The sequence below is a fragment of the Cololabis saira genome, chromosome 9, assembly GCF_033807715.1.
Source record: "Cololabis saira isolate AMF1-May2022 chromosome 9, fColSai1.1, whole genome shotgun sequence".
In the NCBI taxonomy this organism is placed as follows: domain Eukaryota; kingdom Metazoa; phylum Chordata; class Actinopteri; order Beloniformes; family Belonidae; genus Cololabis; species Cololabis saira.
Window position 1 is genome coordinate 36142355 of NC_084595.1, and position 25306 is coordinate 36167660.

Below are 25306 nucleotides of genomic sequence, written 5' to 3' on the forward strand. Positions count from 1 at the left end.
AGTTTCTTTTGGCATCAGGCTGCGTGTGTTTGCATCCCTGATCTTTAATGAGGGAATCCTGAGCAAAATAAGAATTTTGATCATGTCCATCAGTCTGAGGGATATTAGAGGATGACTTAAGGTTTAGTTGTTTTCAGAAGAGTTCTAACAAGGCACTCTTGGTTCTTTCTTCATATTATTTCATGTGTCTGTGATTATTTGTTGTTGTTATTCTTACCTAACTGTGGCCAGGTTGTTTTTTGTAATCTTTACATTGGACTGGTTTTGTCCCCGCAGTGCAAACCCATCATCATCAGCAGCAGCTGTAGATAGAGGGCGCCAGTGAGTGGAGGGACCTGCTCTGCATCATGCTTTTCAACCAGAGCCTCCATAACCAGGCCATGAAGAGAATGAGAGTCCTCTCTCTCCTCATCCTCACGAGATACGCTTCACATCAGCTTTTCTCTTCCCTCCCTCCTTCCTTCCTTCCCGACTAGGCAATAAGAGAATGTTAACAGGTTGATGCAGTGACATGTTTTAACAAGATAGTTTTAATGGACAAAACTGCTTCTGTTGACCCAGCTCTCTCTTTCTTTCTCCCTCTTTCTCTCTTTCTTTCTCTCTCTCCCTCTATCTTTTTCTCTCTCCCTCTTTCTTTTTTTCTCTCTCTCTCTTTCTCACATATATACGCAAACACACACACACACATACACACACAAGAATCTCACCCACACACACATCCACGGGTCACAGATTGCAACTTATGTCAGTTTGCCAAGTAGGATGTGAAAGAGAGTAACTAATTGGTAAGGGTGAAGAAGATTCAACTGGAACTTGTACTTTGTCTGCACCTTGTTATGAAAAGAAAAAAAAAATCTTCCAACTTTTAGACAGTATTAATCTTACTGTTTATTGCTGCTGCTATGTGCTGCGTTTGTTTCCAGACTACATGACAAGTTTCTAACCAAACTAAAAACGAAATATGACCAGAAACTTCCTGTGAAATGAACTTGTTTTAGCAGCCAAGAGGAAAGGAGAAATGTTATTTATGAAATTATAATGGCTGAGGTGATCAAATCCCACTTCTCACCTGCCCCTTATGTAACTTTTAAGTTAAAACTTTTACTTTGTAGATAATATAAATAATTTAAAAATCAGCAAAAAAATTTAAAAACAATAAAAAAGTTTTAAAAACTGGATGGTTTTCTGTGTTTGAATATCACTACGGGTTCTCATTACTGGAAATGTGGCAGCACATTCTGCCGTCGGGATTACTGAGACACATCTAGTTTAGTGGACGCTTACTTTCATCAGAATCCACATGTTAGTTAATCAAATGCCTGCAAAGATCACAACAAGCTACTAGAGGGACCAGAGGGAATCTCACACACACATGTCAGAAATGTTCAGTAGGAGGAGGCCGGAGGAGGAGACGGACTGGAGTTGGAAATCTCATCAGTACAGATGGATTTGGGTCCTTATGTAGCTTTTTTAGAGAGAAACGTCGATTCAAATCATCTCAGGTATTCCAAGTAATCTTTATCCTAGAAATCCTGATGGGAGTAATCTTTTTGCTCCCATCTGTAAAGTAAGAGGAAACCTTTATTCTGATAATAAAACTGAATCTGAGAAATTGAACTTGAATCATATTTTTGATGCTAACGTATTGACATGCTGATTTTGGAGGCCTGTCGTTCAGCCGTACTTTATTATAGAGACATCATTCAAACGTTCACAGATTCAAGACACTTTGGACTACAACATATTGAAGCCTCACTATGGTAATACAGTTTGAGAATTTGAACTTAAACTTTTATAATTTTGGAAATTTTACTTGTCTTTTCACTGCCTTTACACACTAAGTACATGGCATAAATATGAACATTTTTGAACAAATGTCTCCTACAGCACCGACCTTCCTGCTCTACTTTTGTGACATTACAAGGGCGTTAGAATTCATTGGTGCCCCTTCAAAATCTCTTCAGAAATGTTCTAGTTACTCTTTAAAGTAACTAAGTAAAAAGGAAAAAAAGGTTCCTGTTTAAAATGGTAATAAAAATGGAACGCCATGATATAAAAACATAATTTAAATCCTGATGAAAATTAATACAAAGATGACATTAAATGCTGGATGTGAGCAACATGTTTCATAAAAGTGGAGGCATATTTACATTTAGGTTGTATCACCTTCTGAAAAGTTTTTGTGAACTGATATTAGCTGTAGACATAATACTGAAATGCTGTTTTTAAGGCAGCAAATATCAGTCTGTTCTTATGAAGATGCAGTGTGACAAAACAAAAATAAGACAATGGGTAACTCCTTTTTTGGTTAGGTTTATTTAAGAAAAGTCACATATACAGTTGATACATACACATTTTAATATATATACACACATATATACATATATATATGTATGTATATAATAATTTAGATGCTTATAACTGAAAGGGATGCAGACCTCATACATTTCAAAAGCTGATGTGATTTAGCTGTCGAGGGGGATGTTGGGCTGAACTGGAATGTTTACAGTGCGAGTTAAACAGGATGAACAGTATTGAGAACACATTACATTCACCAAATTGACTTTTTTTTCCTTCAAAATAAACACATGGGGGGGGGAGGGGTTGAGGGTTCAACACCTGAGGTGTTTAACCCTCTCTTGCTCGTATAAAATGTGTGGCACTCTTCATTAAGTCTAGGAGCAGAATATTGAATTTATCAGGAGAATTTGTAGAAAGGTGTGAAGCACTGGGTGTCTTATTTATTGCACTACACAATCACACCCTGAGCTTTTGAAAAAGGGGAATGGCAACAGCAGCTTTCTGGCAAAGGCACAGTCACTCTCCCATGGGGGAGAGAGGGGACCAGCAAAGTGAGGAGATGGATGCTCAAAATAGTTTTTGTTACCGTTGCTCTGCCTTCGCAGAAATGAAACAGGTGGTGAAGGATCTGTTTAAACTCAGGCCACATAAAGGCAGGAAGACCAACCGTACGTTTGCCAAAAACATCCTTGTTTATGTTCCCCTTAAGAAAAAAAAAAAAAAAAAAGTCAGTCTTGGTCATGATGCATTAAAAAAAGGACGACGCAACCATTATAAAATGTTACAGACAAAGCTGACATTGCATAACAAGAGTAATTGCAGCAGATTACTCTGGTCATATTCAGGAGGAAATTGAGTTGCAGTTATGCATTTCTCTTACAATACATGTATATATATCTATATATATTTTTAAAAATAAAAAAAACGGGACTGTAATGTCCAAAAAGCAAGGTGGGAATCATGTCGAAACCATACATGAAGCACAAGTTTACCAAGAGTAAATGTTATTATAATCTGCCGAGGTTAGTGTTAAAGCAAGGTTAGAAGATAGACAAACAAAAGTAGGAAAACTATTTCCCCAAAACATCCCGCTGCTAATGGAAGTGAAGCTTCAGTTATTGTAAAGTTGGAAAAAAAAAAAAAAAAAAGAGTGAGAGACGAGGGTCACGTTATCATACCAGATACATTTTGGGATAAAAATCAACTCTTCAGTTTGCTTTGCTTTTTTTTTGGATTAGAGGAACCACAACAAACGGAACAAAAATTCAGCACTTTGGTAAAGGTTTACATTTTGGATGTGTTCATGTGAAGCTGTATTAGGTAGCTGTCTTTCTGAATTAAAATGCACACCTGAGTTTGCTGTAGTCAGTGCAGCTTCAAAGAGTAGATCAAAAAGGCACAAAAGGCACCTTTAATTATGAATGAAGTCCAGATAAAAGACGCGGACGCACAGCTGCAGTCACTGGTGCGTTCACGTCCCATATCACACTCACACATTTAAAGCTTTAAAGCTTATCATTTATATATATATTTATATATATATTTATATATATATATATATATATATATATATATATATAAATGTTCTCCACTTACATTAAAAATACAGGATTAACGACATAGTGTAAAAACATCATCTTAAATAAATCCTTGTTTTTAGCTGCTGTGGTAAAGTCAGAAAAATACTTAATAGAATTAATGCTATCCGAGTAGGTTATAGCTGGAAACAACGAGGAGTTGCCCTGAAGGTTGTGACAAAATAAATGTATCTTAATATCAACAGAGGCACTTTGTACGGCTGTCGTTGCTGTTTTATAGTCCTTTCAAGGGTTTAATGATAACCGATGAAGCCATGGCAAAACTGATTTGAAAAAGCCTCCGAACCTCAACTTCAGCAGAGAATCTGCACAGCTTTTCCTTTTTTACTCTCTGTCGCCCTCTCATCTACTCCACATTTGTTCCTGTATGTTGAGCGTTTCAAGCCCTCTCGTTTTCTTTTCTCTCCAAGTTAACAACTTCTATTCGGGGGTGTTTTATTTCCGTTTAATTGCACCTGGTCCTCATTTTCGGAATTATTTTAATGCCACAAAATCAATGAAATGGAGTGAAATTCTTTGAACTTTTTTTATATCGTCAATTTTTACTATGTGTAAAGAGTGTTCCTCGTCGGAGAAGTTCAGCTGTTTTCAGGCGACCTGGGAGACGTGGTCTGTCCAGAAGGCCCTGGGGCTTAAATCAGGGCGTTGATAGTGTTATCGTTTTGTACTTCATGCAACACTGGTATGCATCTGTTAACGGTCTCAATCAACGTAGCAGTGGGGAGATGTTCACGACTCCAGCCAAACACTGTTGTCTTCTTTCTTTCTTTAAAAAAAAAAAATAGTTTAGCTTTAACTAGGTCTAAGTTAGAAAGTTCATTCAGACTCAAATATAGCCTTTCAAAACCTTGTTAAAGCATCACTAATGCAATATTCCACTGTGACGGGAAGACGGAGGCGTGACTGACTCAGAAACAACCAGAGGACATGACCTTAAATCATCACTCCATTTTATTTGATTTTGAGGAATTTATTTTGATTCTGTGAGACTGGTTTATTTGTCATTTCTTATTTTTTATGAGTTTGGTGCTGGAAAAAGAGAAACTCTATGCTTTCTTATAGCTTACAAACACTTCAACAGACACATCCAGACTCGCACCACAAACTCAGCTTTAGGGGACAACGGCTCTGGCGATAAGCTGGTCCCGAATGGTGTCTGCGGTTCTTTATAATAAGGTCTAGATGGAGCGGCAGAGGAGGCATGAACCCTAAAAAAGTGTCCCAACTGACTGAAGAAAACTCTTCTCCTTTTTATTTTTTAATTTCTTTTTCTACAAAAGATTCTGTGTATAGAAAAAATACACAATGTGCACAAAGTGCCCTGAAAGCAATGTGCACTTAAATATATATATATAATAATGCACAAAAAGAAGGATTATGTCATAACCCCACTCAAAAAGAGTGTTGCTTGTTTGTGTAAAAAGGTGCAAGTTTTGCTTCACGCTGCGCGTGTGCGAAAAGTTCACGTCGAAAGTATTTTGAATGTCTTCAGACAGTGCTTTCTCATCAGTTCAGGTCAAGTGCCAAAGGAATATCAAATGCACCTCTGTAAAAATCATCAAAATAGAAATATTTTGTCATATTTAGAAAAAAAAAAAAAAAACCCAATTGGCATGGGTTCAAGGACAACTGGTCAATGTGACTCTCACAGAATCTCAAAATCATAACAAAGAAGAATTTATCGTCAACACTGTTCAAAAATACCAAAAATACATTCACTGTGGACACTCTGATGGAGGTTGTGAGGGTCTGATGTGCATGCGCGGCTCGTGTGCGGAGGCTGTGAGATACACAGTGGTGCTTTCATCAGACAAAAACTTGTTTCTACAAGTTCATCGGTCTGTTATCACCAGGTTACCACCCTGCACTCAGAGTCTGACGAAAGTGTTTGTCTGCGTGAGCGCGTGTTCGCTCATCGGGCGGAGGACGTGGATGGACGCGTTGTCACAGCAACGTGTACTGGTTGTCTATGGCCCGCTTGCGGCCCCGTTCGGGCTCCAGCTCGTAGTCCGAGTCCCGGTGGGGGAAGATGGGAGCGTTGGGGTTACGGAGCAGGGGCCTCCTCCCCACCGACTCGCTCCGCCGTAGAGGTGGCGGCCCCGGGGGAGCGGGCTCGGGAGCGGGGGCCGAGCGCGGGAGCTGCTGGGGATTTCCTGGATGGGAGACGGAGCTGGGGCTGGATGAAGACGTGCTGGTGCTGGTGGGAGAGGAGAAGGGCGGACTGCAGCTGCGAGCCAGGCTGCACTGGGCCAGGCTGGGCTCAGAACTCCAGCGGTGGAGGGAGAACGGGACGAGGACGGCACCTGAAAGATGACCTGAGGACCAGACAGAGGAAGCAAGACGTGAGGACTACGGGGAAGAGAAGCTCAAGCTCACCAAGCCTGCAGCTTGTTATCACATCAGAGGAGGAAACAGAGTCTGGGACGTCCACCAGCTCCACACTTCAGCCACTCACTGACTCCAAAAGATCTTCATCAAAGTCAGAACAATTATATTTACAATTACTGTCAGTGTGCCTTAGATGACAATCAAATCACATTTTATGCTAAATTTAAAAGGGGACCTATTATGAAAAACACGTTTTCTCTTGCTTTAACATATATAAAGTGGTCTCCCCTTAGCCTGACAACTCAGAGAAGGAGGAAAGCAACCAAATTCTGCAGTGTCTGTACAGCCGCCCGGATGATCCGTCCAGTCTGAAGTGGCTTCTACGAGCCGTTCAGATTCTGCTCCCGTCGTTACGCAACGACGGGAGCGATTTACATAGTTTGGCCTCCGATGCGTGAAATCACGCCCACAACTAACTCCGCCGGCCGGAGCTTCCGCCATTTTTTCATAGCGGTGTATCGCGTCATTCAGGCAGCCAATCAGCACAAAGCCTCATTATCATAGCCCCGCCCACTCAGAATCCCACATAGATAATGAGGTGAGAGAATGGGAAGATAAAGACATGGATCAGAGGCTGAATTTCTAATTTATTTAGCAAAAACAATCAAAAGCTTGTTTTTAAAGACATTCAAGGCCTGTTTAAAATAGGTATTAGATGCCATAATAGGTCCCATTTAAAGCTGAACACCGTTTTTTTCTCCCCAAAAAAACTCCAACTTCTTCAAATGATGTAAAATAACAAGAAAAAAGGTGGGAAAACATTCACGCTTGCTGTATTTGGACTTTGTTGTAGAAAGTTTATGTAAAACATATACATGTGTGTCTGACTAACAGTCTGGGGTCTGAAGGTAAGAGTCTCACCCTGCGACGGCGGGCTGGAGCCGGCCACCACGAAGCTGGACAGCGTGACGGCTCCGGCAGAGCCGCACTCCAGCGGGATGGGGAAGAGGCGGAAATGGCTGAGCATGTCCATGACGGAGGGGAAGCGCAGGTGCTGCACCCTGCACTGACCCCATTCTGTTAGCGAGAGACGCAGGTGCTGCAGGGAAACACACGGTGACACATAAACACACATTCACTCAGAACCTGGGCAGGCTTGTTCCCAGCAGCACCGTGTTTCTGGAACACACACACACACACACACTCTCAGGGCAGGGCAGACCTGTACCTTTGCTTTTCCCTGATAGTTAAACGTGAGGACGTAGTCTCCCCTCCGTGTCTCGCTCTGCCGGACCAGAAACACCCCGTGACCCTCCGGTCCCGAGCTCTGCACCAGATGTGCAGCCTTGACGCGGGAGATGGGCCCGTGGAACCAGGGGTACGAGAACAGGAAGTGGTCCGTCTTCTGGACCCCCTGCTCCGGCAGGGTGAAGGTGACGGGATCTGGAGAGACAAACACAAGGATGACATGTTTTTAACGTCACACATGCGGCCGGTGAGTGATTTGACAGCTTTCCTTTGATAATTTTCAACTACATTTATCCAGATAGCAGTTTTCATTCTGTGTTTGCTTCTTACTTCGCTGATGAATGCACCCAAAATGAAGAAAAGTCAGATTAATGTTTGAATAAAGTTTGTGGAACCGGCCTTCGTCAGAAAAGCTTTCCAGCAGATTAAAGTAACCATTTCTGACCAGCGAACATCGCCGCGCGGGTCAACGTCTTTGAGCCGAACCGTAAACCCGACAGCTTTAGAAAGAAGACTGAAATGGACCCTGATCCGGATACTCACTTTGACTCCCTGACTCTGAACTTCTGTGGATGACGGGAGCGGAGCTGTCAGCCGGGGAGAGGGGGGGCTCCAGATCCATGCTGCTGGACCTGCGGGACGACAACACCATTCACCATTAGTTTCTCATTTACGTTCAGCCATCTGTTACTGAAAAAGGCCTTCAGCTCTGCTTGTGGTCAGGTATCAGATCATTACTTTTCTTTATGTGACAATGAGCTGCTGCAGCTGCAAGTGAAATGCCTCGCAAATTATTCATTTGGTGACATTTTTATGATGAGAAAACAATTTTTTTTATCTCATATTTTTAAGTATTCTTTCTTTTTTTAGGACTGTATTTGAATGCAGGTGTGTTTTTTTTTAGCACTTTACTACAGTTATAATTCCGTTAAGACCTCCATGTGTTTATGATTAATTATTAACTATCAATCTATGCAAAGATCAAACTGACAACCATTTACACACGGCGTGTATGTATCGTGCCACCAACTGTTGATTTATGAGGCATTGTATAAAATTGGTGATGCAGAGTTCACCTCTCCTTATGAAGGTGGATCTATGTTTTTACTGCTTGTCTTGGGAATTCATCTCGCCAGCAAGGACCTTTGCAAAGCCAGACATAGATGTATGCTCGAGTGTGTGTGTGTGTGTGTGTGTGTGTGTGTGTGTGTGTGTGTGTGTGTGTGTGTGTGTGTGTGGTCGGTCCTAGAGGAAACAGCAGGCCGAGGAGCAACAAAAGCACGGAGCACAGACAGGAAGCCAGTGCAGTTCACCAGTTCAGATCTGAACGAAGACTTTGTGTTTTTCTGTTTCGCTGCTTGCACACACACACACACACACACACACACACACACACACACACACACACACACACACACACACACACACACACACACACACACACACACACACACACACACACACACACACACACACACACACACACACACACACACACACACACACACACACACACACACACACACACACACACACACACACACACACACACACACACACACACACACACACATTCTGATGTGGTGTGTGTAATTACGCAGATGAGAATGGGAAGGTTAAAGAGGGAAGTCGGAGAAAATCCTGCGTAAATGCTGACTTGACTTTGTTGTGCTCTGAATAACAGGATGCCAAGTCTCCTTTTCTCTCTACTGTGTGTGTGTGTTAACATTCTTGTTCTTTTATCTCCGGGAGATTATTTGCATCTGTGCCCACGATGTTACCCTCTTACACTTTTAAACACCAACAAGTGGTCACGATTTTATACTTACTTTTGACTCTGGAAAGGTATAGAAAATAAATAAATGTCTGTTTACCTCTGGGTTTCAGATGCATTTAGAGCCAAAACAAGCCTGTATGAAAGAAGCTCTATCTAGGACGAGTGGTGCAGATCCAGACGGCAACCAAAAACCAAGGAAGAGGCCTAAGCTGCCTGTAGATATGATTAACAACTCTTATTTTACAAGTGACTCTACGCTGCTTTTCATTGCATTTGTACAAATTGATGCCTCTAAGGTGTTTACGATGCAGCTTTAGAACAACACCTTTGTTCATGGGAGTGTTGTCCACCAGAGTAACACACCTGAGCCAGATGCTGAACGCTGCGTAATACTGACAAGCTTTCACAACTCTAGAAAGATAACCATCTTATAGCTAGTTTGTGACCGCAGGTTTTCTGTAGAAATCTGGTGGTTATATGACGGGGATGTTTGGTCAGCGCAGCACCTCGTACCAGGCGTTGCAGCAAGCAGCGAGCAAAAGTTTGCAACTGTTTTGACGTCATACTAAAAAGGATGAATGAGTTGCATTTTTCCATTAAGGGAACCTGCTGCAGCCTTTTTCTCTGGAGTTCAGTTTGGACCAATATCTTTTTAAAAACAACCATTTTCAACCGATATCCCACTACATTCGACCCAATTTTATTTTCAGGCGTCTTTGTACTTTCAGACATCTGCAGAAATGAGAAAAGCCCTGAGATTCTTCGATTTTCAGACCTCCTCCACACTTCCTCTCATGTGCTTTGACACATGCACTGATATGAAACTTGTAATGCTGAAACGTTGAGACCGAAAACTCGTCTAACACTGGAAAGTATAAATGTTGCCTCTCCTTTTTGTGGCTTTTCTAGCCTCTTTTCATACCTCTTTCATAGCCTTTCTAGCTTGTTTTGCTATTCTTTGCAATACTTTGGATTAAAAGACAGCGTTACAAAGCTGCTGTCAACTATTTTAAGTGCAAACTTTTTATTATTTTGTTAATGCAAGTCATAATGTTGCTGTTGTTGATAGATACTTTTTCATTGAATCCAATCTGCAAATGTTTTGTGAATTAAACAACTTTATTATAAATTCACAATTTGATTGTGATCGATTGCCCTCCTGATTTAACTCTGCTCAGTCTTAAAAAGACCAAAGTTAAGCTGCTCTCGCAAGCCCCAACACTCGTTCCTGCACGACAGATAAGTCCCCTCTCAAAGGTTTAGTGTAAATACTGAACTTGACTGATGGATGTGATGACGGATAATGTCCAGGAATATTATACATATAAAAGTCTGAGCGTGCCCTGGGCTGCACGGCCAGAAATACGAGCAAACGCAGGGTCAAAGTTATAAAAGACCAAACTCAAATGGTCGCACACAAACAAGCGCACACATGCACTGGTCGGTCCATACCTTCAGAAACTCTCGGGCTAGTATTTGCAAACACATACCTTCCTAAAAGTAAACATCCAGCAAACAGCAAAAACAGCCAAGTGTTAAATATTTCCACTCAGGATCTCAGACGGTAAGAGCTGTGGGAGGGGAGGCGGACATGGACGATGAGGGCTGCAGTCAGGAACATTTTTGTTCCCCCTCAGAAGAAAAATCCTGCATTTAACAACCCACTTATGTCAAACATGAATGTAGTTTCAGCAGTGAAGTGCCTACTGGGAGGGATTCATGTCAACAGATGTAGACATTTGTTGATTAGGTTACAGTTCACGGAAACAATATTTTAAACCTCCTTCTATACCTGCATGCCTTCAGTGTGTGATGGAGTGAACCAATAAATTAATGAAAACATACAATCTACTAGTTATTTTACAAGAATAATCAATAATACTGTGTATAAATGTGTTCGGAGCCATAAAAGAGATATTTATAAATCATTACATTATAGTCTTATTTCAAACTCACTGTTTAACCTTAATTTGCATTCTTCGTGTCTTTAATTCAGTCCATTTAAAGTAAGAAAAAAAAAACACGCCACTGTGTATAATGTGCAAACGCAGAGAGCTGAATTTGCTCAAATACGTGCTGTTAAGCCACAATGTTTCTGGGAAACTGGAACTTTTGAGCAAGTTACATCAGTTATAAGAAAAAAAAGAAGCTTTCAAAGAAAAATAAATACCACACCTCCTGTAAAACACGTAGTAAGTTCAGTAACTTTTCGGGTCTGCTTCCCCACACCTCACAGAGGGGACCTCAATCTGTGCGGAGGAGGAAGACTATGATGGCGCTCTGGCGTCAAACGTCCTGCCCAGCACCAGGAAGAACATCATGGGTCTTCCAGAGCAGACAGCTAAAAGCTCCCAGAAATGAGTGATATAAAAAGAAGATGGACCGTTCCGGAACAGCCTTCTATGAGGCTGGTGAACATCTACGGAGAAGGGATCCTCGTAAAACGTGGAAACACTAGGAAGAGTGGGCGGAGATTCCTGCTGGCAGACGTGACAGGTGCACCTCATTTTCTCCAGGTTGTTATAGCCACCATCATTTTTGTCCACGCTGTTTTTGACCCCATTTGTTTTCTTTTGCAAATTACTCAGTTGAAATAAAAATCAAAACCATGGCAGGTTTGTGTTAAATATGGAATAAACAACGATGGAGGTATTTCACTTTGGTCAGTTTCAAATGATTCCAAAGATAGCTGTGAGATCTTTGACATTTCAAGTCTGGATAATCTGCTTTTCTTTTAATACTTTAACGGAGATAACATGAGTGAACGGAGGCGCTCCGTTCTGAATCGTACAGCCGTGGAGGAAAACGGCAGAACGTCAACATGTGTGTGGTGTTTGGGTGAATCTCACCTGTTGTTTATACATTCCTTTAACTCTGTGGTCCAGGAGCTGACCTGCTGGTCGTTGTCGGTCTCAAATATCAGACTACCTCGATTAACCTGCAGAAACAAAGACGCTGCGCATGTTATACATTAAACAGGTGGCAAAGTGAACGTTGCCAAGCTCCAACAGAGCCTGGAGCTGGGTTTTAATGTCTTTCTACATTTTACAGCACACAAAAGAAAAAGCAGCCGTGTGGATATTAACACAAGTGCGGCCAGAACCTGCAGCAGCAATTTTGAATCAAAAAAAGTTCAGCATTTGTCCGAGGTGGCATGTTTGAATTCATATTTAGCTGAAGCCCACCACAGTATGCACCTTCTCCTTTTGTCTACATATACAGGACTGTCTCAGAAAATTAGAATATTGTGATTTTCTGTAATGCAATTACAAAAACAAAAATGTCATACATTCTGGATTAATTACAAATCAACTGAAATATTGCAAGCCTTTTATTATTTTAATATTGCTGATCATGGCTTACAGCTTAAGAAAACTCAAATATCCTATCTCAAAAAATTTAATATTCTGGGAATCTTAATCTTAAGCTGTAAGCCATAATCAGCAATATTAAAATAATAAAAGGCTTGCAATATTTCAGTTGATTTGTAATGAATCCAGAATATAATGACATTTTTGTTTTTTTAAATTGCATTACAGAAAATAAAGAACTTTATCACAATATTATAATTTTCTGAGACAGTCCTGTATATCTATGGTTAGTACCTTAAAAATGGTAACAATGTTCTTGAGAGTATATATGCATTTTAATCGTGCAGCAGATGTTGGTTGTTTTTTTTTTTTTGCGTAGGTGTGCGAAAGTGAATGTGTCACAGTACGAACCTTTAAAACAAATGTGTTTAAGTTGTCGGGCATCTCCAGCCGATTGCAGCGACGGACTTCTTGGATATCTGAGCAGTGAGTCGTCAGTTTGGGACTGGAGGCCTAAAAGCACAAACACAAACACAAATGAGGACATTCAAATTGCCCAACAGATGAGATATTAACGTCATCACGTTTTACGGACAAAGATAAAGAAACACAGAATGAAGAGTCATCCCCCGTCACGACCTCGGAGTTCTGCAGGAATCGAGCTCACATAAGGTTGAAAATTCATGAAGGGTGTGAAGAAACGCGTCTTATGTCCCCTACTTTCCAAACACAAGTGGCGTTGCCAAAATAAAGTTTCAAAATAAAGAGTGGCGAGCAGCTGTGATGTATATTACTTTAAAGGTTAATGAATTGAGCTACAGATGCCACAGAACACAGTTTATCCATGTGTGCAACAAAGATACTGTTAACTGTTTTTAGACGTGATTAATGAGAAGCAGATGGCCTGAGAAGCAGAGGCTGCTTCTCTCTGATGTGCTTATTGGAGCGTGTGTGTGAATGTGCCATATCCGTGCATGTGTGCGTGGGTGCGTGTGCAGCATGAGAGTATGAATCCTCTAAAGCCTGCCTGAGTGAAAGAAAAAGTAAGTGAGTGTTGAGGATGACTGGCGCTCTGATGGCGGGGCTCCAAGGCCAAACTGTGCATATGAATAAAGCCAGACGAGAGATGTATCGTGGTGGCTGTTGGACTTCAAGCCAAAAAAAAGGGTGAAAAGTCGATCGACAAAACCAACAGTGGCCCAGTCTTTCATACATTAATATCAGTGGAGAATGGATGCTCTTTAAAGTCACGGCCCACAGAGTTAAACACGAAACCCAGCTGGATGGAACGACAAACACGTGCACTCAACCTAATCAACAACACAACCATGGAGGGCGTCCAAAACCCAGATACAACCAACCAGAGCTCTAAGCATGAACACACACACACACACACACCCACCCACACCCACACACACACACACACACACACACACACACACGGATGATTCGACCATGTGCAGCAGCCTGTGGCGCGGAGGGTCAGAAATCCCCACTGAAACCAAGCCCGGGCGACGGCTGATAGAAACGCGTGGAGACAGAGAGTCAGCCGCTATTACTAAAGTTTAACAACTACTGTGTGTATGTGTGTGTCATATGTGTCAACAGCATGTTTGTACAAACATTGACCATTATTCAGTTTGACAGCAGAGGTGTCAAGTAACGAAGTACAAATACTTCGTTACCTTACTTAAGTAGAAATTTTGGTTATCTGTACTTCACTGGAGTAATTATTTTTCAGACGACTTTTTACTTTTACTCCTTACATTTTCACGCAATAATCTGTACTTTTTACTCCTTACATTTTAAAAACAGCCTCGTTACTCTATTTCATTTTGGCCTTTAAAAAAAAACTATCCAGTTAAATTGCTCCATCCGGATAGAGTGAATTTGGTTGTGGTTGTTTCAGATGTTCTTGTCCAGTTTTGTTCTTACATCCGTTCCCTCAGATTCCTGCAACTAAACTTGGATGTACATTCCAATAAAGGTTAGGATAAATGATAACATGCCTCTGAAGTTTGACTTTTTGCACCATTACAATACTTATAGGGAACTAGTCATCATATCTGCTGCTCTCTGAAACACATGTTAATGCTCAATAGTACACATATATGGTTCTTTAATATATTTGCATTATACTAAGATCATTCATTTTCAATGGCTTTTGTCCTTAATGGATTTTTTCCCCCCTTTCCCTACTTTTATACTTTTACTTGAGTAAAAAACTTGAGTTGATACTTCAACTTCTACAGGAGTATTTTTAAACTTTAGTATCTAAACTTCTACCTGAGTAATGAATGTGAATACTTTTGACACCTCTGAGCATTTTTCCAAAACAGTGTGTGTGTGTGTGTGTGTGTGTGTGTGTGTGTGTGTGTGTGTGTGTGTGTGTGTGTGTGTGTGTGTGTGTGTGTGTGTGTGTGTGTGTGTGTGTGTGTGTGAATGTGGGTCTTTGATGCTTTTTTTTTTTTTTTGGCGTAAAAAATAAGTTTGGGTCCGGACTTTTGGATCCACAAAAAGGTGTTGCTTGTCTTTCAATCCAAAGCTGTTATATTTATATTCTGGCTTCATTGAGAAAAATGTGACCCAAGCTAAAATGGCATGATGTAATACAAGTTGTCTGAAAGGAAATTTGACGTTGCGTCTCTCCTTGGCTCTGAATTCAGGCTGCAAGCTCATTTAAAGTGGACCGAAGCAACGGGAAAACTGTCCATCTTTATGCTAAATATGAAAGCTCCATTTCTTTCTTGGAAATCATGGACAGAGACGACATACATTTCCAGGTTTCTCTATAAATACAGAATTTAAAAGCCCCTGTCAGAGCTGCATTAATACCAGGAGGGGGGGACTTGGGTGTCAAATAACAGCATCTCAACATTTTGCATAAATGGAATTGTATGAGAACACAATATATGGAATGAAAATGATCTTATAAAATGAAAAAAACATCAGCAGATGCAACAGTTGCTGGAGTTTGTGTAATGTGTTAAATTCCCCTGAAATGAATGATGAAATAAAGCTATGTTTTTGTAGCCTGGCAAACAATTCCTTCATTTCATTTCTTCATTTCAAAGAGTTACTCAGCTTTTTCTGTGTTTTCTAGGCAACAGTACCAACACTCAGAAGAGACTGCCCGTGGATGAACACAACCATAAACACAGGAGTGCACATAACTGGTAATCGAGGTCTACTGCATGTTTTAGACGTTTCCCTGTTCGAACACACCTGATTCTAATTACGTGTCACCATCAGCGTGTCACCAAGGTCTAAGCATGTTGGGTAATGACACAGCCTTGTCTATCAGGGCGTGTTGAAGCAGGAAACCTCTAAAACATGCAGTAGACCGGCCCTCGAGTACCAGTTATGGGCACCCCTGCCTACACAGCCAATCAGAGAAGGATGTGATGGAGCTACAGGACTGTCTCAGAAGATTTGAATATTGTGATAAAGTTCTTTATTTTCTGTAATGCAATTAAAAAAACAAAAATGTCATACATTCTGGATTCATTACAAATCAACTGAAATATTGCAAGCCTTTTATTGTTTTAATATTGCTGATTATGGCTTACAGTTTAAAATTAAGATTCCCAGAATATTCTATTTTTTTGAGATAGGATATTTGAGTTTTCTTAAGCTGTAAACCATGATCAGTAATATTAAAATAATAAAAGGCTTGCAATATTTCAGTTGATTTGTAATGAATCCAGAAAGTATGACATTTTTGCATTACAGAAAATAAAGGACTTTATCACAATATTCTAATTTTCTGAGACAGACCTGTATATTGGTTCTTTTGAATAGTGGCTTGAATAGTGTGTAGCCAACCCCCACCCCACTGCGATTGGTTCGGTACATCCTGTACCAATGAAAACATCTGAGAGTGGAAAAAGGTGCCACATCCATTTCATGAAAGAGAATTTTCTACACAGTGAATGGGCAATGTTTAAGAGGAATATAACGCAATAGTCATCATTGTAATATAACCATTTAGTTGAAGAATGTGGCATCTAATGACATTGCTATATTTAACCAATAAATGATTAATGTGACACCCCACTAACCCTCCAAACAAACACGGCACACAGTGGAAGCTGACAAGCTGAAACCCTGTGGGTCAAACAAATGCAAGAGAGCAGAACAGAGGGAAAAAAATAAAATAAAGCAAGTGTTGGGGGCAAGGAGGATGACAGGGCGGCAAAAGGAAACAGACGAGACAGTGAAAGACGGCGTTGGGTGGGAGAGATGGAGAGCAGAAGAAAGAGCAGGGAGGAGAGATTCCAGGGCTTTGTGCACAGGATGAGTTTGAGTCTTTGTGACAGTATGTGAGCCTGAGGAATGTCTGTGAAAACCCTACACACCCACACACATGAAAACAGACAAGGACACACACACACACATGCACGCGCACACATACATCAAAATACGACATGTGTCCTGCTTCAAATCTCTTAATGGTCTGTTTTTCAACCACGGTGTCTAAAATTATCAATTAGAAACACGATTATGCAAAAAGAAGAGGGATGTGACTCATTTAGTGACATCTGATTCACTGAGTGAGGAACTGATCAGAAGTCGTACTAAACTGCTGCCGCAGCTGAATTTTAGACCAGGATGTTCAGAGAACACTATGTTTGCTGTTTCAGATTCACAGAAGAACCTTCTTATAACTTTGGAAAAAAAAAAAAAAAAGACGGAGATTGGTGAAGCCTTAAAGATTGAATCAACAAGATATTCTAAGAAGGAAGGTGCATACTTGTAGGAAAAGCCCCCAAAAAATACTAATAAAAAACACACTAGGAGCCCAAAAATACTTGCCACTCCTCCCAGAGGCAAAAGTCATCAGACTTCAACTGATGGGTTCACAGACTGGGTCAGCCTTAATCTTTTTATTTACTTTTTTCACTTTGCTTTGAGCAGCAGCCTTTTTCCAATTATCTTAATCTAGTTTTACTGTTTTGATGGGTGATCTTGCTTTCTGTTATTTCTCATTATTGTTCTGACTCAACTTACCTGAAATCTGCTCTTTCTACAGCATTTTTGCCTGACTTGGTTGCACCTGAGCCCGTCTATTCAGATAAAGGGTCTGGGACAGCCCTGATAGTTACTTGACTGCACAAGAAGATGCAAATCTCGGGCTGCATGGACGATCTGTGTTGTACACTGTGTGTTTCTGGTCCGAAAACTAACTATTAAATCATCTTTTGTGTTTTACACAAAGTCACCTTTACATTTTGGACTATATTCCCACTCAGTGCAGCCAGAGACATAACAAGGGTTTGGGAGCCGACACACTGTAATAAACCTTTTTATTGCTTTGTTAAATTTTTTAGGTCAAGAGGTTAATCAGTCAAGTGAGATAACCAGCAGGGGATAACCATAACTTCAGTCGAATTCACAAGTGTCGAGTTATAACTTCATGGTCATAACAACACCGGATGTGCGACAGCTACTCTCCCTCTGTGTGTGCGAATATCTGAGTTGAGTGACTCATTGAGAGGATTTTTTTTGTTTGTGTGCGAATGTGAATGAGTTTCTGACTAGAAGGAGAGTCTTGGAGGAAGCGTTCAAGTCTGTGGAGGGGGGGGGAAAAAAAAACCTAAAAAAAAAGGAAAACCTTCAGCAGATGTCTGACTCGTTGAGCAACAACACAACAGACCTGATTTCTGTGAATCAGCTTCATCAGGGGATCGTGCTCAAGCTCCCATTACATTTGCAATTACTGCACACTGTGGTCTGCAGTACTCCCTCCAGGAGACGCATGCAAACCCACCGTCGACACACTTTTACAGTGTTCCCTTTACAAAACCTGTGTGTACGCGTCGGCATTTATGAAATGAAATGTTCAGGGTAATAGTGTTTAAAGAGCAGCCCTCCTCAGTTCTCATCTGTTCTCTTATCAATCAGTCTCATGAGTAAAAGAAGACCAGACCCCGAGATGAAACGGTTGGGATTTATTGCTGAGAAGCAAACAAAGTACACACCTGTTAGTAGTGGTAACAGCACAGTCTGATGTTGCACATCAGAGACGGAGCAGACCCGACACGTCCTTGCCGGCGCTGCCTGCCGTCATCCTACATGTACAGTACCTTCTGGGCTTTTATACAAAGCTTTGAGTGGAGCGATAGGGTACTAATGCCAATAGTTGCTGTTGTGCTGCAAAGATCATGGTCTAGGGTGCGGTATTCTTATATTTTACTGAAATGTTATAACATCTTTCCCCAAAATTCAGTCTTCAGACACCTTGGCATGTAATTCTGATGATATTTAGTTGTATTTAAAGTATTTGGCTTTGTATCAGTGTGGAGTAAATTCACGTATGAGTGGTGTAATACATTATATTGGAGATCTGCGCATTATTTTGACTTCTGAGACTAAACAGATCCCTAATAAGGATTAATGTGATGATGATAACGGCAGGATAATGATGATAAGTTGCAGGCTTTTAAGGACACCCTACTACAAGTTATTCCAAACACTAAAACCCCATCATCATCATCGTCGTCATCCTCTTCATCACGATCATCTGTAAAGTATTTAGCTGATGTGATCTGCTCACTAATACTGTGACTCCACACTGTCTTATGATTTTACTCCAACATCTTTTCATACTGACTCAACTTTCACTTCTTTGTTTCTACTTCAAACACACGCAGACCAATATCATGAATGTGAAACATAAACACGCAACTGAGACAATACAACCTACATCCTGGCTTATGAATCTCTGAATCCGAACAGCTTTTCAAATGAGATTTAGCATAAAATCACTCAAAAATCTGTCATATAGTCTTCAGTCAGTCAGTAACCCCGATTGTTGTAGATTTGATTTTTTTCCCCTTGCATACTTATGGGCTGTACTTGACTTCCATACGAATTACTTCATGACACTATCTTTGGCAAATTGTTGGCAAAAGTCCTGTTTTTCAAGTGCCCTTTTAACACCAGGTCAGATATTCAGTACTATGCAGAAGTGTTTGTTACCCCTAGCCTTTAAAACCATCTATAGTTATTTTTCAATCTCTATATTAAGATACAGAGAATAAATTACATTAATTGGGATTTCATTATTCGGCTTGGAAGACAGGTTCCTGTACGTTCTGTTTGCATCTTAAAGAGACTAGATGGTAAATATGGAGATCCTGAGTTTGAAAAGTACTTTCAAACATCAACATTTTACACCAAACCCGGGGGATTTGATTCACTGTAACCACTTTTACTGGGATCTTTGATTCAAAAGGAAAGGTACCCCTGCATCAGCCTTTTTACTTTTTGATTAATTTCACAATTAACCTTCAGAATATTTTGTTGATAAACATAATAATAAAATAAAAACCAAACAACCTTGAGGTTATGCATGTTGATTGCGGCAAATTCCTCACACGAGTTTATGTAGAAGGCAGCAGAAGGAGTGAACACTTGATGTCAACAGAGCACAGAGAGACACGTCCACAGATGCAACCATGCAACTTCTCACCCACACAGTCACAAAGACATCTACAGCTTAAGCACACACACACACATGCACACACGCACGCACACGGGTGACACACAGGATGTTTGGAGTCCAAAACGATCTTCTCAGGGTCCCTTTTTTTAAGGCCGTCGCCACGGCAACTGACTGACATTCCTCTATCCCTCTGAGGGTCACCAAAGCCAACACTGTCCGGGGTGTGTGTGTGTGTGTGTGTGTGTGTGCATGTGCTGGACTGACATAAGACTCTGTAAGGTTACCAAACTGATCTCTAGATGGATTTTGGAATGTGTGAACCTCCACCCCACAGTCTCACACACACACACAGAGACAATTTAAAGACTCGGAGCAGCCCTCATGAGAGGAGGACATGACCTCGATCACAGCAACATACTGACATCTGTCTGTACTTCCCCGGGTTTTAAGTTGGGATCATTGATGCTTTTGTTTGCTTTTATTTTTTTGGTGAATATTTCAGGGATACGCCTCATCATTATTATGTTCTTTTTCTTATTTCTAGCGCCCAAAAACAATAAAATGCTCATTCATAAGTAATTTTTGTCCAGGCAAAGCCTTATTATTATTATCATCATTATTAATATTGCCGAAATCTGTAACATTCTCAAAAACCATATTAGCCAAGTTTCAAGTCAAATTCTGCTAAAATATACCATAAAAATAAGCAACATACAATGCAAACAAACTTCCTTTATTTACAGCTGATGCTGCTATTTTTCCACTAGACCAGTGCAATAGAAACTATACTTGATGGTGCAGTAATAAATGTAAAACAGTTGGAAAAGGCACAAATTTTAAAAATTGAGGAAGATAATAGTGTTGCAATCATTTGTACAAAAGTCTCTTTTTTATTTACATCATTATTTATTTGTTAAATCTGCTTGCTTTGACTCCATATCGCAGCTTTCCTTTGTTGAAACTTTTTGGACCGACTGCAAAAACTTTCCAACTCAGCATTTTCACCATTTTTCATATACCATCATTTCTGCTTTTTTCTTTTGCACAAACATAAAATGCTTAACAGGATGCAACAATTGCATGATTTATTCCAGCTGGATTTACATTTGTTAAGAAATTCAGTTCTCACAGTTGCTGGGAAGAGTAATTATATATATAAATATATATATATATATAAAAAAACACATTCCTGAAGTTTTATACAATCATCAATGAAAGAAGGAAATGGGGCAATGAAGAAATTATCCAAACACAGATTTCACACTTTTGGGTGTGGTTTAAATTATATCAGTTGACAACAATTAAACAAACCGGCCCTTTAACCGTTTGACTTTGCGCATATCACTGGATAGGTTTTACAGATCTAAATAAAGCTTGGCTTGAAACTCTTGATATGAAAAAAAAAGTGTCTCTGTTGAGATGTTTTTACAACATCTGCACATGCAGTTAACAGCAATGATCTGCTGCAGCTGCCATTGTTTTCACCTTTCCACTCGGCTGCTAGACCCCACCACCTGTTGTTTGTGTCGAGCAGATAAACACGACTGCGGTCCTGCTTCATAGCTGGTAGGACCAAAATAAATACTCTAATCCTAACTCGCTCCAACTGTAGTGTGGGGAGAATTTTATTCAGAAAGCAGGAAAATAAAATTATAAATATTAAGAAAAGAAGAAGAAGAAGAAAAGAAGCTGAAAACCCCCACATAACAGCAGCTCCGGCAACCAAATAAAATATCTAAAATGGACTAAAATGGAAACGTATCTAAAATCAGCTTCTGCATTTTGGGTCTTGGCTGGTCTTTTCAAATAGGTTAAAGATTGACTGCCATTACTCAACATAAACATTCTTTTAGGGTTATTTGATGCACTTCATCCTTCAGGTGAGTTATTTTACACCAAATGCAAGATTAAAAAAAAAAAACAAGAAAAACTCTACTTTTCTAGCTTATTCTACGTGTACACAGAGTATGCAACCAGAAGATCACTAGAACTGATCACATTCAAAATAAGCTCTATCTGTGGCATCATGGAGGATGTGGGGAACACACACACGCAAACATGCACGCACACAAACACACACACACACGCGGAGAGCAGTAGTCATGGGGTTAACAACACTGATAGAGATGACTGTGTTCTTGGAAACCCGTCAGAAGCTGTCACTGACAAAGCCTATGAATAAATGTGTCACTTATTGCGCTGCCCTCCTTCCATACTTCTCAGAAATACTGATATATAAGCCAAATATGAAAACGTTAAGACAGTACACACAAATTCATAGAACTGGAAACAGTTCCTCGTAAATGAATTAGCTGCGGCTTTGCACGCAAGAACGGACCAATTAGCAAACCTGACAGAGAAGAAAATTAAAAAAAAAAAAAAAAAAAGAGTATGGAAAGAGTGTGAAAAAAGGATCAAGTTATGTACTGTATTATGAAAGGATGATAGAAATAAAGACCTTAAGGTGAAGAGTAACCTCAGAATTGAAAAAGGGTGTACATTTATTGCTTCATTCAACAACAGAGGCACAATTACAAGTTAGTTATGAAGCATATACATTTGTTACATACAGTATTTTACTATCTCAGTCAGTGGGTTAGGAAACCATAGAAGAGCCACGTAAAACTGTATACTTCTGCAGGAAAAAAAACAACCTTATCTAAGCCACAGAGAAGCCTTCTGCCATCATCTTTCCTCATGCAAATATGCAAATGCAAGTATACATGAAAGCCACTGACATCAAGGTCCGTGAAATAGTTTTATTAAGGGCTAGTATCTACTGAAACAACTGTTTTCTTTGTAATTAAAATGAAATGTTTTAAACATGATGCACCCTAGACTCAATGTTCAACTCCACTCTAGCACTGAGATAATAACATTGTAGTAATGACACCCGGAGGTGCCTTGTGGAACTGTCACAGTCTTCATGATTCCAGGGTGCTCTGATATACAGTATGGTGTGAAATGTCACAATGGTCCTGACTAGCAACGCAGAAAATCAGACAAACTTATAAGCACAGGTTTAACTCTCTGTGGAGGGACATCTGTTTTTATGAAAGACATAATTTTACAATTTCATAGAGATAAAATAGTCAGCTTTTGGGTCTTACAACTGATGCAATATTCTGAATAATTCCTTCCTCTCATGCACCTCTCATATCCGAGTCTGAAACCCACAGAAACAGATCTGCTTACACAAAAAGAGAGGAGAAATAAAGATTGTGCGATATAGAAGCTTGCATGTCTGTCTGTGTACCACAAATCCTCAGCACATACAGTAAGTGCACATGCAAGACAAAGCATGTGTCAGTTATGGGTGGGTGGGTGTGTGTGATGGTCAGTTAAGGGTGTGTTATGTGTCCAGTAACTGTGCACAAGTGGAAAACGCTAATAAACGTATTCTCACTGGCAATTAACACATTTCTACTTAGATACAGTCCAGGCATTATAATTGTGCTCTGTTCTTTGTGTTAATTATCTTTCTCTGTTCAAAGTTCCTGAACAAAAGCTTGAAACTGGACTTCAACCCTTACATTGACCACATGGAGAGAAAACTCTTGTTATAACACAGGGGAAAGGAAAAAAAAAGAGTCACTAATTGTTTCGAAGCAAAACGCAGAGCACAGATAATGGATGAATGCTAGCTGTGCCTAGCTCTGTAATGGAAACCAGCCTGAAAAGCTGCCCAGGAAGAATGGAGGGAGGGGGTTGTGAGTCACACTGAAACTGGCTAGAAAAGCTAAGACTGATGGAGAGTAGAGAAGCAGATATTCCTAGCATTTACATCAGTTCAAGGTTTTTAAAGAGCATGCAGTATTAAAGCGTCAAACTATGCCAGCAGAGAAATAAATGACTACTAATAAGCATAAATAAATCAATCTTTAGTGTTTAGTCTATATAATTGTCAAAAACATTGAAAACCTGGCATCAAGAATCTCCTGAAGGCCTCGCTAGTTTGTTAAGTATGTTTTTGTACTTGGTGTACAAAAACAAGATTAAGAAATTTGCTTTGCTTTTTACAGGAAAAAAGAACAATCCAAATCTGAATGAACAAGCTTGACTCCTGTTTAAAAATGATTCCATGATTTATATAGTTTCTAACAAGAACAACATCTTCAAACAAAGTGACATGTCATTCATGTTCTAACATACACACATTCATCGCAATTCATTCAGATTTTGGTCACTGCATCACAGCTCCAGGTGAAACATACAAGGAAACTGATTAACCGACTGTTGATGGTTGAGTCCACAAGAGCAGACAAGAGCTCGATAAAGAGCTGAAGAGCTGATCCGTTCATTTGAATCAGGTGTGTTGAAGCAGGGAAAGATCTAGAACATACAGAGCAGTGGTTGCAGTGGTTAAATAACGTTTTGCCAACGTTTTGCTCCGTTTAATCCAAAAGATGACTTTTTATGGTCAAGCAGCGTAAGACTTGAGATATACTTGCAGTTCAGACCGCGTATGCATCATGGCCGCCACGCGTTTCCAGCATTCATTTGACGCGTCGACGTGCACTTTCTCAAAAAGACACTGAATGCGTATGCGACCTGCAGTTATCACTCTGGTCCCGGTCAGATACCAGCTGGCCACAAGTGACGACGCGGAGGTCGCTGGCGCCGTTTCCTTTGCCGAGATTGCAACCAAAGCAATGTTATAATCTCCTACATCATCCAATGGTGTCATGTAAACTTGTTTGTTGTTCTAATCTGCTACAGCTACTACCGCTACTACTACCTCTACTACTAAATATTTAATCACTTTTCCAACTGTTGCTCTGCTTACTGCCCCCTATCGGTCACCGCCGGTACGACGCGTTCTCCTCGCGTGCTACGCGAGCGACGTTGCGGTTGGTCGTGCACGCGAACGGATGTGAACGGACGCGAACGCAAGCACCAACAGCAAATATATCTGGGCTCTAAGTGTTGCAGGTATTAACGAGACATCCTTTGATAATGCTCACACCTGCGCCAGTTGTGCTTACTCAAACCATGACATAGTGATGCTTGGTAACGTAATGTTTGCAGGTATGCGCATGTGTCGCGAAATAGGTGTGAGTGTGTTACTTTGTTCGAATGCTGATGAAGAAGAAAAAAGAGGCCGAGAGAAGACGGTTAGACCTGGGTGTTGCACTGCCAAGGGGCTTTCCATGCGCTACTCAGCAAGTCATGTGCACTGGCACTGTGGTTGTAGGTGGCTTGCACACACACACACACGCACAAACACAAACAGAGGCTAGAGACCCGCAAAGAGGTGATGACGGAGATAAAAGCACACATGCGATGCATGAATAAT

General features: G+C 40.4%; 2 protein-coding genes across 12 annotated transcripts in view; one reads left to right on the plus strand and one right to left on the minus strand.

The window, feature by feature from the left end:
* Positions 1 to 1176, plus strand: part of atxn2 (ataxin 2) — a 35769-nt gene extending 34593 nt beyond the window's left edge. For all 9 annotated transcript variants that reach the window (XM_061729398.1, XM_061729403.1, XM_061729400.1 and 6 more), the window contains one exon: positions 277 to 1176. In XM_061729398.1, coding sequence (XP_061585382.1) covers positions 277 to 308 — 32 coding nt within the window. In that variant the 3' untranslated portion in view covers positions 309 to 1176. The remainder of the gene's footprint in view (positions 1 to 276) is intronic.
* Positions 1177 to 4671: 3495 nt separating this feature from the next.
* sh2b3 (SH2B adaptor protein 3) overlaps positions 4672 to 25306 on the minus strand; it is a 51823-nt gene continuing 31188 nt past the window's right edge. For all 3 annotated transcript variants that reach the window (XM_061729409.1, XM_061729408.1, XM_061729410.1), the window contains exons 3-8: positions 12975 to 13076; positions 12102 to 12190; positions 8019 to 8107; positions 7456 to 7670; positions 7149 to 7326; positions 4672 to 6214 (exon numbers count right to left, since the gene is read on the minus strand). In XM_061729409.1, the coding sequence (XP_061585393.1) occupies positions 5844 to 6214; positions 7149 to 7326; positions 7456 to 7670; positions 8019 to 8107; positions 12102 to 12190; positions 12975 to 13076 (1044 nt within the window). In that variant the 3' untranslated portion in view covers positions 4672 to 5843. The remainder of the gene's footprint in view (positions 6215 to 7148; positions 7327 to 7455; positions 7671 to 8018; positions 8108 to 12101; positions 12191 to 12974; positions 13077 to 25306) is intronic.